Here is a 16457-nt window from a genome sequence, read left to right as displayed (position 1 = left end):
CTGAAAGCTGTTTGATTACTGCCAAGATTGTTCAGTACCACCTTTAGAGATATTTTGCCATACTGGCCATGCTGTGTGTGGATCATAGTCATCACAGCAGGGTAGAATTGTGGTTGCCTCCTTCCCTTGGCAGCTTTCATAATATGTTCTGAGACGATAAAGACTAGACCTCAGGGAAGAGGCTTTCAGGTCAGGACCACATCTAATGCTGATGTCTGAAGTGTACAGTGTCTCCAACATCTGGGAAGCAGCCAACTGCAGGAGCAATAGCCTATGTTGTTTTGGAAGTCTTGAGCTTCCCTGACAAACAACTCTAAAGGGGATTTGTTATATATGGCACTGGAGTTTTATATATTCTGGATATTAATCCTATGTCAGATGTATAGCTAGCAAAGATTCTCTGGTACTCATGGGTTTCCTCTTCACTTTATTCATTTCCTCAACTGCGATTTTTTTTTAAGTTTATGAGGTCCTAAATCTCAATTGTTGGCCTTAAATAATAGGCAAATATTCTATTCAGAAGAGTTTCCCCTACAACTACATCTTATAGAATATTGCGATTGCTTTCTTCTATCAGTTTCAGGTTTTAATTTGAGGTCTTTGATTTCCTTGTGGTTAATATTTGTGCCATGTGGTAGATGTCTGTCTACTTTGATTATTCTGTGTGAGGATATTTAGTTTTCTCTGCACCATTAGTTGAAGATGCTGTCAAAACTCCCACAGTTGGTGATAAATGGTACCTAATTATGTTTTTTATTTGCTTTTTCCTGGTGACTAATAGTTAATAAAGTTGAAAATACTTTTATGTAGTTATTGGCTGATATATCTTATTTGAAGGTATTTTGGCTTATTTTAAGATTAATTTGTTTTTGTTTTTATTACTGAGTTATAATTATATATTTGTGTGCACATATGTGTATATAGTTAGATATATGCAGATTCTTTTAATTATACTTTTCTTTTACTCTATGTATCTATTTTACTTTCTCAGTGGTATCCTTTGAGGCATAACTGTGTTGTTGCATTCCTTTTTCCTTCTCTCCCTCATTTCCTCCTTTCTTTCTCTTTTGTGGTGCTGGAGTTGTAACCTACAGCCTCACAGATGCTAGGCAAGCACTCTATCACAGAACCCTGCTGCATCACACACATTTGTTGTTGTTGTTTTGGGGCCAGGGTGTTGCTATCAACTTAAAGCTGGCCCAGAACGTTTGGTTTTCCTGCCTTAGTATCCAAACCACTAATGTTATAGGCATTTGCCTTGGTGCCCATCTCACAGTTTTTAATTATGGTAAAATATCTTTGTTTCTTTCTGTGTGTCTCCTGCCACTCTTTCTCTGTTTCTCTGTCAGGGTCTCATGTACCCTTGGCTGGCCTCAAATTTGCTGTATAGTTGAAAATAATCTTGAACCTCTCTCCATCTCCCAATAGCTGAGATTTTAAGCTTGTTCACCTCTTGGTTGGTTGTATTTGGTACTGGGGACCTACTCCAGGGCATTGATCATTTTAGGCAAACACTACTAAGATATATCCTCCAGCCTTACCTTTTCTTCTGAAAGTTAAATTTCTAACCATTTCTTATTAGTTTGTAGAAATCTTGTAGAAATTAATAAGCTTTTGTTTCACCTTTCTGTTTCTGTGCATATAATCCTATAATTTAAGAATAATACAGTTTTTGTTACTTTAATTTTTTTGGCTGTAGTATATAAAAGTTGTAAATGCATGACTTCTGATATGATTGATTTGTGAGTATTGCTTCTTCTGGGAACTGTTGTACCCCTTACACACATAGAAACCATTTCTGAATACCTACAAGTGGACAGTACATACCTGCAGATAGTTTCTGCAAAGAAACCTTTCTTTTTAATTTATGGGGATGGATGTTTTGCTTGCACGCCTCTCTGTACACCACTTAGGTGTAAATGTCTGTGCAGGCCAGAAGAGAGTGGTAGGTCCCACATAGCTGGAGTTACAGATGGTTGTAAGCCATCATGTGGCCCTGGGACTTGAACTCAGGTTTGGAAGAGCAGCCAGTGCTCTTAACCCCTGAGCCATCTTTCCAGCGATTCTGTAGACAAACCTTTAACATCCTCATTGGCTTGCCCTGAGTGACAACAAACACCCAGGTTAAATTGCTGTGGGAAACTATGTGGACACAAGCATAAAATATTACTGTCTGCATTTAGGATGATGTTTGCTGATTACTGTTTGTATAGAAAGCGTATGTAACAGAATTATTCATTTTTAAAAAGTTTTTGACTAAGATAACAGCAACTTATTCTCAGTGTCATAGGTGTCTTGATTTAAAGGCCTAGCGGTCAGAACAGGGAGCCTCTGGGTTTATGTCCCAGGAGTTCTTACACCTATCTGCTCTTGGAAGTTGTAATTTAAAATGGTTCTTCTGTCAACTTAGACTTGTCTGAGAGCACTTGTGTCATCTCCTTTATGACCTGTCCCTTACTTTAAAGGGTTCCTCCCCAGTGTTCCGACATGGAATGAAATCTCCCCCAGGATATTTTTTTAAATTAAATTTATTGAGAAGATCTTTATAAAATGCCCACTAGTATCTTATATGGATTGGATTTTGGGATACACACAATATTTCCTCCAGTATCATAAATACATACATGTGAAATTGAAAAAGCAAGATAACGTACATACAAATTGATACACGACTAGCATTTGTAGAGATAAGTAAAAGGGGGAAACTCAACTCTCCTACAAATGCATTTAGAAAGGAAAGATACTATGGAGAAGCCAGGATTTTTTTTTTTACTGACTGATAGATATCATGTGTATGAAAAATTACTTTTTGTTGTTTTCTGATTTAGGGTGTCTTGTTTGTTTGTTTGAGATGGGGTTTCTCTGTGTAACCTTGGCTATCCTGGAACTCACTCTGTAAACCAGGATAGCCTTGAACTCAGAGACCCACTTGCTTCTGCCTCCCCAGTGCTGGAATGAAAGGTATGGTACACCACCACCTAGCAGGTGGAAAATTCTTGAGTGACAGAATTTGATTTTCTAGTGAAAGATGCTGAGTGAGGGTTATCCCATTCAACTCAACTAGCCTAAAACATACTTCTCCATCACTGATAAATGCATAAATGATAAATTTAGATGTGCCTATAAATAAATCTAGGTGTTACACTTTACCTAATTTATTAATAGAAAGTGAAATTCCAGGTCATGTTCTCTTTAAGGCTAACCGTCAACTTTCAGAAAGTGCTTTCATCATAAGTGAGCTTCCTGCCATCTTGAAATCTCCTAGAGATAACAATCTGGTAAGTATAACATATATCCTTGTAGGTATGTTCATGACTTTTAGATCAGAAAATGTCCTTGTTACAATACTAAATTAGCTAAATTGCATGGCCATAGAAAACTTAAACATTTTGCTTATAAAACAAATATATTTTCTTACAAACGTGCCTCCAAGGGCTAGACATATAGCTCATGCTAAGTGAATGGAGGCCCAAACTCTGATGTCCAGTACTACATAAACTAGGTATGGCAGTGTATGCCTGTAATCTCAACACTTTGATGGAGGGCAGCACATCAAAAGTGTAAGGCCAGTGCTGGAGAGATGGCTCACTGGTTAAAAGAACTGGATGCTCTTCCAGAGGACCTGAGTTTGTTCCTAGAACCCATATGGTAGTTCACAGGGGATCAGGTGCTGTCTTCTGGCATCTTTAGGCACTGCAGACACTGCACAGGTGTGGTACATAGACACACATGCAACAATAAAACCGTACACTTAAACCAATAAAATAATTTGAAAAGTTCAAAATATTTTTTTAAGAAAGAAGTGAAAGCTCATCTGGTACATAATGAGTTTGAGGTCAATCAGGGATATATGGCATTTTGTCTCAAAAAACAAAGAAGATAGACAGAAGGAGGCAGGGGTGCTTTGCTGTAATTAGACTTAAAAAATAGGTTCAAGGCATCACAGCAGTAAATAAAGTGATAAAGTTAAGGACAGGAATAATTGTTATTTTTCTTTCATTGTCAAAATTGTTGTTTGCTTATATTTCTTTCTTTTTAAGTTGTTTGTAGACTTTTTCATCACTATTGCTTCCGGTGATTTTCTGTTTATCTTTGATTTGCCATCCAAAATTAAACTAATGCAATTTAACATCACTGCAGAATCGTGGGTATGTATGTTTTCTGTTACTATGACAAAATAGCTGAGGCTGTATACTTTATAAAGAGATGTATTCAGCTCAAGGCTTTAGAGGTTCACCAACATGATGTAGAAATCTTGATGAAACCATTCTCATTTCTGCACTGCCCTGTCTCCCCTACCACCATTAAAACATGAGAACCACAAAAGGACCTTGCCATGTGCTAAAGAGGCCAATTGTGTTGGATGGCTCACTTTATAACAACCTGTTCTCACAAGAAATAACCGGCTGTCAGTCTAATAGTAATCCCCTCCAAGGGTCATGTCTCACGACCTTGTTGTCTTCCTGGGTCCAGTTTTAAAATGAATTATTGCACACTGGGAACAAAGCTTCACATGAATCTTTGGAGGTACGGTCAAATGATATTCAAGCCAATGTTGGTAATAATTTTTTAATAAAAAATGTAAAACATACATAAAATAAAAATAGTAATACCTTTCATCAAGACATCAGGTATAAACATTTTACCACATGCATTGGTCTACTACTTTTGTTAATTTTGCAGTTATTACTAGTTCTTTATTGTGAAGTATTTCAAGGAAATCCAGCTCAATGTTTTTTCAGCATTCAATCCTTTAATCTGATAATTCTGGTCACTTCATTTCTCATTTCTGATTTTGTCATTTAAGGAGTTACTGCACACTTCTTCCAGTTTATTTTTTCTTTTTCCTCTATACCTATTATTCTTAGGTTTTGTCTTTTCATATTGTCTTGCATTTCTTGGACAGTCTGTGTCAGGAATTTTTCGGATTTAATATTTTCTTTGACAGATACATCGATTTCTTCCATTGTATCTTCTACACCTGAGATTCTTTCTTCCATCTCTTGTAGTCTGTTGGTTATACTTACCTCTGTAGTTCCTGTTTTCTTCCCTAGATTCTTCCTTTCCATTATTTCTTCCATTTGTGTTTTCTTTAATTTTTCCAATTCTATCTTCAGGTCTTGAGTTGTTTTGTTTACTTCCTTCACCTGTCTGATTGTACTTTCCTGTTTTTCTTTTAGTTCCTTCAACTCTGTTTCTTTTATTTCATTCAGTGCTTTAAGCATTTCCTTTCTAAAGGCCATAAACTGTTTGGCTGCAGCTTCCTCTATTTCTTTACGGATGGCAATATTCTGTTTCAGTTTATCTTCCTCTATGTCTTTATGTATCTTATTTGTTTCCTCTGTTATCATCTTCATGAGCATAGTTGTTAGGTCATCTTCTTGGATTTCAGTTATGTTGGGGTGTCCAGGGCTACTTGCCCCTGGGTAACTGGGTTCTGGAGATGCCATATTGCTCTGTCTTTTGTTGCTTGAGCTTTTACGCTGGCCTCTACCTATTGTGCTATCTTAGGTGTTTGGGGTTATTTTCTGGTGGTTCCTGGGGATCCTGTGGTGGAGAGAATCCCCTTTGCAGAAAGCTGGTTTTTCCTGAAGAATGTCTTCTCAGCTTTTTGGGTATAGTCCCTGGATGGCTGGTGTTTTTTCAGGAGTTGCTCAGCTCAGGGATATAGACCTGAGTGGTAACTGTGGTCTTTGTTAGTCGAGAGGGTTCTCCTCTCACCCAGGGAAGTCCTGAGGGCAGCTGCCCTGTTTCTGGGTTTCTTGTTGCAAATTTAATGATCAGCTGCTGTGACCCGGTTGGACATCAGGCGAGCAGCAACTGTTTGTGCCTGTGTCTGGAGCACAGCTGAGTGATGGCCCCACTGGTCTGCTAGACTGCTAGACTTTTTCTAGGGAAGGATTGGGTGATTTAAGTCAGTACAGTCTTCTTCCTTCCCTGTGGATTCTCTGGAGACACGGACTCCCAGTGTCTTTTTTGCCCTGGTGCACACTGCTCAGTGTCTGCCAGCTGGCTGGCCGCAGAAACTGCCTGTGCCTGGAGCACAGTTGAGTGATGGCGGCTCAGTCTCCGCCAGCTGTCTGGTGCACAGAAACTGCCTGTGTCTGCCTTTGCGGCCTTTGGGAGCCTGGGTGCCTCCCTAAGCTGGGTAATTTTCCGGGGACGTTTTCAGGCTGGGGGTGTTGGCTGAGTGCTCTGAGATCAGACCAGCTGTTTCCCTCCCTGTGTGTTTGCACCAGACAGTGAAACTCATTCGCTGGTGCCCTGGTGCCCACAGTTCTATCTCAGGTGGCAAGTCAGGCACGCAGGCAGGCAGGGCTCAGTGCCGGAACCTGGGTCCCCGGCTCTGGCTTCGGGCTGGCTCCTGGGGTGCCTGTGGAACCCGATTCTTTTCCAGGGGATGTCTGGGTGACCTAAGTCCGGTCCCAATCGTTTCCTGTACCCTGGGGTTATCTCGCGACTGAAAATTCCAGTCTCTGATAGTGTGGTGTGCACGGTTCAGTCTGGGACCGTGACCAGAGACACTGGCTTGTGGCTCTGGGCTGGGGCTGGGGCTGGCGGCCGGCAGCCAAGCGTCTGGCGGAACCCTGATTTCTTCCGCGGTTTAGCCGGGTGAGTTAAAAGCTGATTGAATCCCCCACCGTGGGGTATCCTCTCACCTGGGAAACACAATGACTGTGTTTTATGGCCTTGAGTTCTGATTACTGGTCACTGTGCTGATCCTGCTGCTGCTGCTGCTCAGAATGAGAGTCCTCCCGGCTCCGCCATCTTGCCCCTCCAGTTTATTTTTTCTTGACAAAACTTTTAACACTTTTTAATAGATAAGTTATCTAATAATTTCATCTCTTATTTTGTTAAGTGTCAACACAGCAGTATTTCTGATCTTAATATGTCTAAGTCATTATCTGGAATTGTGAAAATAATGTTTCCTGATTAATTCAGTCTCTTTGATTACTCACAGAACAAACACGTATAATGAAGTATAATTCATTATACTTCAAAGAAGTATAATCTTTTCTTTTTCATTATTAAATGTCTTGAGAGTAAACTTTTTATTTAGTTTACCAATCTATGTTCCTACCAGCAGTGTATGAAACCCCTCTTTCACAAGAGCAGAATGCTAATGACCTTTGTGACCTTTTCTAGTTTGGCCAGTTAATCATGATTCATTTTAATTTGTGTTTCTCATTAGTTCTCACCCAGTTCTCACTTTCTGTGACATCATTTCTCTATATGAATATTCCTAGTCAGCTGTTCTTTTTCTCTCCTCTTCTTCTCTATTTGATTTTAACTATTGCTATGTTTTTAGTGCCAATTTTTAGATTTTGAGTTTCTCAGAGCTTGACTTATAAGCATAAACATATTTTAATACTATTTTATTAATTCTTTGAGAATATCATATCTCATCAAACTCCTCCCAGATCCATCTTCACTTCTCTACCTACAAATTTAGTATTTTTTTTTGATGGACAATGAGTTTTATTTATTATCAAATATTAAACCCAAATAATAAATATTTACATAAAAGTATATAACAATTTCAGTTGATTAAAAATCATTAAAAATATGAGTTATCCTTTATGATAAACACTCTATTAATAAAGAATACAGAAATTTCTTCAATTTCATTAACATGTCAATAGCAAAGTTAGAATTCATATTTGCTTTATAATGTTCTCCATGCTTGCCTCACATTGTCTGCTCATCCTTATAGTATAATTATGCAAAACAAACAAAAACCTGTACATACTGGAAGAGAAGAAAAGTATGCAGTAGTAGTATTATGTTGAAACTACCAAAAAAATAACAAAATTCTAAAAGCAATAATTGAATACTAGGAACTGGTAGGATACAAGAAGTTAATTGCTTTCCTTAAACCAAGAATGAACTGAGAGGCAAATCTACTGTAATATTCATCATTAGTGACATAGGGAATGACATTCATACTTATTCTTTTAGTAATAAAATATGTATTAGCAACCTGAAAGGAAAACAAAAAATAAAGAAGCAGGTTTGTGTATGTGTCAGCCTTGTTTGAAGTATGTATATACTTTTTTTAAATTTTTTATTTTTTTTATTAGTTACACTTTACTCACTTTGTATCCCCCCCATGGTTCCCTCCCTCCTCCCGTCCCAATCGCTCCCTTCCTCCACCCTCTGCCTGCATGCCCCTCCCCAAGTCCACTTATTGGGGAGGACTTCTTTTCCTTCCTTCTGATCCTAGTCAATTAGGTCTCATCAGGAGTGGCTGCATTGTCTTCTTCTGTGGCCTGGTAATGCTGCTTCCCCCTCAGGGGGAGGTAATTAAAGAGCAGGCCAATCAGTTCATGTGAGAGACAGGCCCTGTTCCTATTACAATGGAACCCACTTGGATACTGAACTGCCATGGGCTACATCTGTGCAGGGGTCTTAGGTTATCTCCATGCATAGTCCTTGGTTGGAATAGCAGTCTCAGGAAAGACCCCTGTTGCTCTCCTTATGGAGTTCCTGTCCTCTCAAGATCTTACTGTTTCCCACTTCTTTCCTACGATTCCCTGCACTCTGCCCAAAGGTTGCCCATAAGTCTTAGTATCTACATTGATAGTCTGCAGGGCAGAGCTTTTCAGAGGCCCTCTGTGTGAGGGTCCTGACTTGTTCCCTCTTTTCTCCTTCTTCTGATGTCAAGCCTCTTTGCCTTTCAGGATAGGAATTGAGCATTTTAGCAAGAGTCCTCCCTCTTGATTAGTTTCTTTAGGTGTACAGATTTTAGTAGGTTTATCCTATATTATATATTATATGTCCATATGAGTGAGTATATACCGTGTGCATCATTCTGCTTCTGGGATCCCTCACTCAGGATGATCTTTTCCAGATCCCACCAATTACCTGCAAATTTCATGATTACCTTATTTTTCATGGCTGAGTAATATTCCATTGTGTAGCTATACCACAATTTGTGCATTCATTCCTCCACTGAGGGGCATCTGGGCTGTTTCCAGCTTCTGACTATTACAAATAAGGCTGCCAAAAACATGGTCGAGCAAATGTCCTTGTTGTGTACTTGAGAATCTTTTGGATATATGCCTAGGCATGGTATAGCTGGGTCTTGAGGAAGCGCTATTCCTAGTTGTCTGAGAAAGCGCCAGATTGATTTCCAGAGTGGTTGTACAAGTTTACATTCCCACCAGCAGTGGAGGAGGGTTCCCCTTTCTCCACAACCTCTCCAGCATGTGTTGTCTCTTGAGTTTTTGATTTTAGCCATTCTGATGGGTGTAAGGTGAAATCTTAGGGTCGTTTTGATTTGCATTTCCCTTATGGCTAATGAGGTTGAGCATTTTTTTAAGTGTTTCTCTGCCATTCCATATTCCTCTGTCGAGAATTCTCTGTTTAGCTCTGTTCCCCATTTTTTAATTGGATTACTTGGTTTGTTGCTTTTCAACTTCTTTAGTTCTTTATATATACTGGATATTAGCCTTCTGTCAGATATAGGGTTGGTGAAGATCCTTTCCCAATCTGTAGGCAGTCCTTTTGTTCTGAGGAAAGTATCATTTGCTTTTCCAGAAGCTTTTCAGTTTCATGAGGTCCCATTTATTGATTGTTGCTCTTAGAGCCTGTGCTGTTGCTGTTCTGTTCAGGGAGTTGTCTCCTGTGCCAATGAGTTCAAGGGTATTCCCCACTTTTTCTTCTAAGCGGTTTAGTGTGTCTAGTTTTATGTTGAGGTCTTTGATCCACTTGGACTTCAGTTTTGTGCAGGGTGATAAGCATGGATCTATTTTCATTTTTCTGCATGTAGACATCCAGTTGGACCAGCACCATTTGTTGAAGATGCTGTCTTTTTCCCATTGAATGGATTTGGCATTTTTGTTAAAAATCAGGTGTATATAAGTGTGTGGATTTATGTCAGGGTCTTCTATTCGATTCCATTGATCCACCAGTCTGTTTCTATGCCAGTACCATGCAGTTTTTAATATTATTGCTCTATAGTACAGCTTGAGATCAGGGATGGAGATACCTCCTGAAGATCTTTTACTGTAGAGATTTGTTTTAGCAATTCTGGGTTTCTTGTTGTTCCATATGAAGGTGGGAATTTTCTTTCAAGGTTTGTAAAGAATTGTGTTGGTAATTTGATGGGAATTGCATTGAATCTGTAGATTGCTTTTGTTAAGATGACCATTTTTTATATTTTTTATTTAACTTTTATTAATTACACTTTATTCATTTTGTATCTCCCCCATAAGCCTCTCCCTCCTCACATCCTGATCCCACCCTCCCTCCCTTTCTGCATGCATGCCCCCCGCAAGAACACTGATAGGGGAGGTCCTCCTCTCCTTCTTTCTGATCATAGTGTATCAGTTCTCATCAGAAGTGGCTGCATTGTCATCTTCTGTGGCCTGGTAAGGCTGGTCCCCCCTCAGAAGGAGGTGATCAAAGAGCAGGCCAATCAGATTATGTCAGAGGCAGTCCCTCTTACGATTACTATGGAACCCACTGGACAGAAGTGGCTGCATTGTCAGGGATCGAGGTTATCTCTATGAATAGTCCTGGGTTGGAGTATGAGTCTCTGGGAAGTTCCCTGTGTTCAAATTTTCTGGTTCTGTTGCTCTCCTTGTGGAGACCCTGTCCTCTCCAGCTCTTACAATTTCCCACTTCTTACATAAAATTCCATTCATTCTGCCCGACAGTTGGCCATCAGGCTCAGCATCTGCTTTGATAGTCTGCAGGGTAGAGGCTTTCAGAGGCCCTCTGTGGTAGGTTCCTAGGTTGTTTCCTGTTGTCTTCTTCTGGCTTTCAGGGGCCCTCTGTAGCAAGTTCCTAGGTTGTTTCCTGTTTTATTCTTCTTCTGATGTCCATCCTCTTTGCCTTTCAGGATGGGGATTGAGCATTTTAGTTAGGGTCCTCTCTTTTGCTTAGTTTGTTTAGATGTAAAGATTTTAGTGGGTTTATCCTATGTTGTATGTTTTATATGAGTGAGCATATACCATGTGTGTCTTTTTGGTCCTGGGACAACTCACTCACAATGATCCTTTCCAGGTCCCACCATTTACCTGCAAATTTCATGGTTTCCTTATTTTTCATTGCTGAGTAATACTCCATTGTATAGATGTACCACAGTTTCTGCATCCATTCTTCAGTTGAGGGGCATCTGGGTTGTTTCCAGCTTGTGGCTATTACAAATAAGGCTGCTACAAACATGGTTGAGCAAATGTCCTTTTTGTGTACTTGAGCCTCTTTTGGATATATGCCTAAGAGTGGTATGGCTGGATTTTGAGGAAGCGCTATTCCTAGTTGTCTGAGAAAGTGCCAGATTGCTTTCCAGAGTGCTTGTACAAGTTTACATTCCCACCAGCAGTGGAGAAGCATTCCCCTTTCTCCACAACCTCTTCAGCATGTGTTGTCACTTGAGTTTTTGATCTTGGCCATTCTCATGGGTGTAAGGTGAAATCTCAGGGTTGTTTTGATTTGCATTTCCCTAATGGCTAATGAGGTTGAGCATTTCTTTAAATGCTTTTCTGCAATTCCATATTCCTCTACAGAGAGTTCTCTGTTTAGCTCTGTTCCCCATTTTTAAGTGGATTACTTGGTTTGCTGCTTTTCAGCTTCATTATTTCTTTATATATACTGGATATGAGTCCTTTGACAGATAAAGGGTTGGTGAAGATTCTTTCCCAATCTGTAGGCATTTGCTTTGTTTTGATGAGGGTGTCCTTTGCTTTATAGAAGTTTTTCAGTTTCATGAGGTCCCATTTATTGATTGTTGCTCTTAGAGTCTGTGCTGTTGCTGTTCTGTTCAGGAAGCTTTTTCCTGTACCAATGAGTTCTAGGGTATTCCCCACTTTTTTTTCTATCCGATTTAATGAGTCTGGTTTTATGTTGGGTTCTTTGATCCACTTGGACTTCAGTTTTGTGCAGGGTGATAAGTATGGATCTATTTGCATTTTTCTACATGTAGACATCCAGTTAGACCAGCATCATTTGTTGAAGATGCTATCTTTTTTCCATTGAATGGTTTTGGCATCTTTGTGAAAGATCAGGTGTCCATAAGTATGTGGGTTTATTTCTGGGTCTTCTGTTAGGTTCCATTGATCTATCATTCTGTTTCTATGCCAGTACCATGCAGTTTTTTATAACTGTTGCTCTACAGTACAGCTTGAGATCAGGGATGGAGATACCTCCAGAAGATCTTTTATTGTAGAGGATTGTTTTAGCAATTCTGGGTTTCTTGTTATTCCATACGAAGTTGAGAATTTTTTTTCCAGGTCTGTAAAGAATTGTGTTGGTAATTTGATGGGAATTGCATTGAATCTGTAGATTGCTTTTGATAAGATGGCCATTTTTACTATGTTAATCCTGCCAAGCCATGAGCATGGAGATCTTTCCATCTTCTCATATCTTCTACTAATTCTTTCTTCAGAGACTTGAAATTTTTTTCATACAAGTCTTTGACTTCCTTGGTTAGGGTTACACCAAGTTACTTTATGTCATTTGTGGCTATTGTGAAAGGTGTTGTTTCCCTAATTTCTTTCTCAGCCCTTTTGTCTTTTGTATACAGGAGGGCTATAATTTTAATTTTTTTGAGTTAATTTTGTATCCAGCCACTTTGCTGAAGGTGTTTATCAGCTGTAGGAGTTCCCTGGTAGAGTTTAGGGTCAATCATGTATACTATCTTATCATCTGCAAATTTGACTTCTTCCTTTCCAATTTGTATCCCCTGGATCTGCTTCAACTGTCTTATTGCTCTAGCAAGGACTTCCAGCCCTATGTTGAAGAGATATGGAGAGAGTGGGCAGCCTTTTCTTGTCCCTGATTTCAGTGGGATTGCTTTAAGTTCCTCTCTGTTCAGTTTGATGTTGACTATAGGCTTGCTGTATATTGCCTTTACTATGTTTAGATATGTGCCTTGTATCCCTGATCTCTCCAATACTTTGAACATGAATGGATGTTGGATTTTGTCAAATGCTTTTTCAGCATCTAGGGAGATTATCATGTGTTTTTTTTCTTTCAGTTTGTTAATATGGTGGATCACATTGATGGATTTCCATATATTGAACCACCCCTGCATACCTGGGATGAAGCCTACTTGGTCATAGTGGATAATATCTTTGATGTGTTCTAGTATTTGGTTTGCAAGTATTTTGTTGAGTATTTTTGCATCAATGTTCATAAGGGAGATTGGCCTGAAATTCTCTGTCTTTGTTGGGTCTTTGTGAGGTTTAGGTACCAAGGTGACTGTGGCTTCATAGAATGATTTTGGTAGTGTTCCTTCTGTTTCTATCTTGTGGAATAGTTTGAAGAGTATTGGTGTTAGCTCTTCTTATAAGGTCTGGTAGAATTCAGCGCTGAAACCATCTGGCCCTTGGCTTTTTTTGCATGGTAAACTTTTGATGACAACTTCTATTTCCTTAGGGGATATAGGACTATTTAATTGGTTAACCTGGTCTTGATTCAGCTTTGGCATGTAGAATCGGTCAAGAAAATTGTCCATTTCATTTAGATTTTTAAATTTTGTGGCATATAGACTTTGGAAGTAAGACCTAATTATTTCTTGGATTTCTTCAGTGTCTGTGGTTATGTCCCCCTTTTCGTTTCTGATTTTGTTGATTTGGATAGTTTCTCTCTGCCTTTTAGTTAGTTTGGCTAAGGGTTTGTCTATCTTGTTGATTTTCTCAAAGAACCAGCTCTTGGTTTCATTGATTCTTTGAATTGTTTTATTTGTTTCTAATTTATTGATTTCAGCCCTGAGTTTATTTCCAGCTGTCTATTCCTCTTTGGTGTGTCTGCTTTTTTTTTTCTAGGGCTTTTAAATGAGCCATTAAGTTGCTTGCATGAGCTGTATCCAATTTCCTTTTGAAGGCACCTAGTGCTATGAACTTTCCTCTTAGCACTGCTTTCATTGTGTCCCATAAGTTTGGGTATGTTGTGCCTTCATTTTCATTCAATTCTAGGAAGTCTTTAATTTCTTTCGTTATTCCTTCTCTGACCCAGCTGTCATTTAGAAGCAAGTTTTTCAGTTTCCATGTGTGTAGGCCTTTTGCTATTTTTGTCATTGAGGTTCAGTTTTACTCCATGGTGATCAGACAAGATACATGGGGTTCTTTCAATCTTCTTGTATCTGTTGAGGCTTACTTTGTGACCCACTATGTGGTCTATTTTGGAGAAGGTTCCATGAGGTGCTGAGAAGAAGGTAAATTCTTTTGAGTCTGGGTGAAAGGTTCTGTAGATGTCTGTGAGGTCTATTTGATACATGACCTCTGTCAGATTTATTGTTTCTTTGTTTAATTTGTGTTTTGTTGACCTGTCCTTTGTTGAGAGTAGGGTGTTGAAATCTCCCAACATTAATGTGAGGGGGTCTATGTCTGGTTTAAGTTTTATTAACATTTCTTTTACAAATGTGGGTGCCCTTGCATTTGGGCATAGATGTTCAGGATTGTAATATCTTCCTGGTGGATTTTTCCCTTGATGAGTATGAAGTGTCCTTCTCTATCTCTTTTGATTGATTTTGGTTGAAAATCTACTTTATTAGATATTAGGATGGCTACTCCTGCTTGCTTCTTGGGTCCATTTGTTTGGAAAACTGTCTTCCAGCCCTTTACTCTCAGGTAATGTCTATCTTTGTGATTTAAGTGTTTTTCTTTTAAGCAACAGATTGTTGGGTCTTGTTTATGCATCCAGTCTGTTAGTCTGTGTCTTTTTATTGGAGAATTGAGTCCATTGATGTTGAGGGAGATTAATGACCAGTGGCTGTGTTTGGGTACTTTTGTTTGTTTTGCTGTAGTGAGGTTATTTATTTCCTATGATTTCTTGAAAGTAGTTAGTTTTCTTGGGTTGTATTTTTCCTTCCAGTATCTTCTGTAACGCTGGATTTGTGTGTAGGGTATTGTTGAATTTTGTTTTTGTCATTGAATATCTTGTTTTCACTGTCTATGAGGACTGAGAGTTTTGCTGGGTATGGTAGCCTGGGCTGACATCTGTGTTCTCTTAGGCTCTGCATGATATCCGTCCAGGTTCTTCTGGCTTTCATAGTTTCTCTTGAGAAGTCAAGTGTGATTCTAATGGGTTTGCCATTATATGTTACTTGGCCTTTTTCCCTTGCAGCTTTTAGTATTTTTTCTTTGTTCTGTATACTTACTGTTTTGATTATTATGTGACACGAGGATTTTCTTTTCTGGACTAATTTATTAGGTGTTCTGTAGGCCTCTTTTATTCTTATAGGCTTTTCTTTTAAGTTGGGGAAATTTTCTTCAATGATTTTGTTGAAAACATTTCCTGGGCCTTGGAGGAGGGAATCTTCTTTTTCCTCTCTTCCTATTATTCTTAGGTTTTGTCTTTTTATGTTGTCTTGGATTTCTTGGATGGTTTGTGTCAGGAATTTTTTTAGATTTATCATTTTCTTTGATGGTTACATCAATTTCTTCCATTGTATCTTCCACACCTGAGATTCTTTCTTCCATCTCTTGTAGTCTATTGGTTATGTAGTTCCTGTTTTCTTTCCTAGGTTCTCCCTCTCTGTGATTTCCTCTGTTTGTGTTTTCTTTAATTCTTCCAATTAAATCTTCATATCTTGAACCGTTTTGTTGATTTTCTTCACCTCTCTGACTGTATTTTCCTGTTTTTCCTTCAATTCCTTCAGCTGTTTGTTTGAATGTTCCTCTGTTTCTTTTATTTCTTTCAGTGACACAGTCTGTTTGGCTGCATCTTCCTGTATTTATTTACGGATGACCGTAATCTGTTTTATTATATCTTCCCCTAATTCTTTATGCTTTTTATTTACTTCCTCCATTAACCTCTTCATTAGTATAGATGTAAGGTCATCTTCTTGAATTTCACTTATGTTAGGGTGTCCAGGGCTACTTGCCCCTGGATAACTGGGTTCTGGGGATGACATGTTGTTTTGCCTTTTGTTGGTCATGCTTTTTGGCTGACCTCTATCCATCTCTCTGTCTCAGGTGTTGTCTGTTAATTTGTGGTGCCTGCTGAGTCCTGGGGCGGGGAGAATCCACTTGGCAGGGTTCTGAAGTTCTCCTCTGCTTTTTGGGTATGGTCAACTGAATAGTGGTGCTTCTCAGGAATTGTCACAGATCACTTCAGGTGTATGGACCTGTATGGTAACTGTGGTATTCAGGAAGGCTCTCCTCTCATCAGGAGAGATCCTGGTGATGGCTGTCCTGCTGCTGGGTTTCTTGCTCTGAATTTAGTGAGCAGCAGCTGTTGCTCTTAAGGTGTAATTTTTGGGTGCAGCCCTCTTGAAGGACCAGCAATTCCCACAGTTTTGTCAGTCTAGCTAGGGATAAGTGGTTGATCCTTGGCGCAGTATCTGAGGGCTGCTGTAATGGCTCTCTGGCTTTTGTAGGTCTGAGGATGCAGCTGTGTGCCCCAGTGCCCTGTCGGTACTCAATAATGACAGGTGAGCACAGCATTTCTGCCTGCAGTAGAAGGCTGGAGCCTAGAGTCTGTGTGAATCCAGAAAGTCTTTTGGTGCT

At 39.3% G+C, this 16457-nt stretch overlaps 1 protein-coding gene across 5 annotated transcripts in view; it reads left to right on the top strand.

The window, feature by feature from the left end:
* The window catches only part of Herc6 (HECT and RLD domain containing E3 ubiquitin protein ligase family member 6), a 104743-nt gene that overhangs the window by 71975 nt on the left and 16311 nt on the right, over positions 1–16457 (top strand). For 3 of the 5 annotated variants that reach the window (XM_060374155.1, XM_060374152.1, XM_060374151.1), the window contains 2 exons: positions 3198–3278; positions 4041–4148. The exons of 1 other annotated variant lie outside the window; for it this stretch is intronic. In XM_060374155.1, the coding sequence (XP_060230138.1) occupies positions 3198–3278; positions 4041–4148 (189 nt within the window). The remainder of the gene's footprint in view (positions 1–3197; positions 3279–4040; positions 4149–16457) is intronic. One more of the 5 variants, XM_060374153.1, reaches the window with a different exon arrangement.

This window comes from Meriones unguiculatus, chromosome 21 (assembly GCF_030254825.1).
Source record: "Meriones unguiculatus strain TT.TT164.6M chromosome 21, Bangor_MerUng_6.1, whole genome shotgun sequence".
NCBI classification, from domain to species: domain Eukaryota; kingdom Metazoa; phylum Chordata; class Mammalia; order Rodentia; family Muridae; genus Meriones; species Meriones unguiculatus.
This window is presented reverse-complemented; position numbering and strand designations above follow the sequence as displayed.